Source organism: Austrofundulus limnaeus, unplaced genomic scaffold (genome assembly GCF_001266775.1).
Source record: "Austrofundulus limnaeus strain Quisiro unplaced genomic scaffold, Austrofundulus_limnaeus-1.0 Scaffold358, whole genome shotgun sequence".
NCBI classification, from domain to species: domain Eukaryota; kingdom Metazoa; phylum Chordata; class Actinopteri; order Cyprinodontiformes; family Rivulidae; genus Austrofundulus; species Austrofundulus limnaeus.
Window position 1 is genome coordinate 469,245 of NW_013952760.1, and position 1,065 is coordinate 470,309.

At 45.2% G+C, this 1,065-nt stretch overlaps 1 protein-coding gene across 1 annotated transcript in view; it reads left to right on the forward strand.

Annotated features, from left to right (window-relative positions):
- Nucleotides 1-212: 212 nt before the first annotated feature.
- The window catches only part of LOC106528111 (globoside alpha-1,3-N-acetylgalactosaminyltransferase 1), a gene marked incomplete at its 3' end in the record, with an annotated part of 29,749 nt that continues 28,896 nt past the window's right edge, over nt 213-1,065 (forward strand). Inside the window, 1 exon segment of the mRNA XM_014023193.1 lies at nt 213-480. Coding sequence (XP_013878647.1) covers nt 428-480 — 53 coding nt within the window.

Sequence of the window (1,065 nt, forward strand, 5' to 3'; positions counted from 1 at the left end):
TTCCGCCTTTTGGCCGTACGTTCACTTTTAGTATGGTTTCCACGCAATCCTTTATAAATGAGACCCCTGGAGCCTCAGAAGACCACAGCAGGTGTCACCTCCTGTCAGCAGTTCAGGTTTAATGAGTTCATCTTTTTCTAATCCACACCCCTTCAGACTGCAACTTCCTCATCAAACCTGTTTGCTGAAAAACTCCCAACTGATCCAGTGAGTCCGGATCATTCAGAACTGAGTCCGGATCATTCAGAACCAAACTGATCCACATCAGAGACCTGGGTTAAGACCACAGCGAGACAAAAACTGAAACCAAAACCCCCTCAAAACTGGGAGCAGTGACATTTGAGGACCTCCCTGCAGAGCCAGTTATATTCAGACCTGCTGGTCCTGGATCAGAACCGACCCGTTTGGACTGAGTGTGTGTCTGAAGATGCTGAACGTGAAAGTGTTGGCTGGAAKTCTGTTTGTCGGTGTTCTGCTGGGGTGAGTTTAATCCTGGTCCTGCTGCACAAACTGTGTGTGTGTGTCTTTGGATTTGTCACCTTGTGAGGACCCATTGCTCCTTATGAGGACCAAAACCCGGGCCCTGCAAGTCCAAAGGCTGTTTTTGGGTCAGGGTTAGGCTATATGGAAAATCAATGAAAGTCAATGGAACAAACAAAAAGAATAAATGAAATAAAATGAGTAAACAAAAGAAAATAATTGTAATTAAATCCAGATCAGTCTGACAGTGTCTCTGAGGTGATGAAAGTCCAGCTCTGATAACGCTCCTGTTAGCTTCCTGAACAGCCCTGCAGCTTGTTCTTGTGAGGATTTGAGCTACGTGTGCTCTTTGTTGTGTTGTGTCTTATCTCTCTCTGGTGTTGTCTTGTGTTTAGTTAATCTATCATGTTCCTCAGTCTTCTGGTTCATCTTGTTGTCTCACATCTGGATCACCCAGCTGCCTGCAGTTTCCACTTGTCCCTGTTTGTACTTATACTGGCTCATGTTCACTCCAGGGGTCTCATTTATAAAGGATTGCATGGAAACCATACTAAAAGTGAACGTACGGCCAAAAGGCGGAAATGG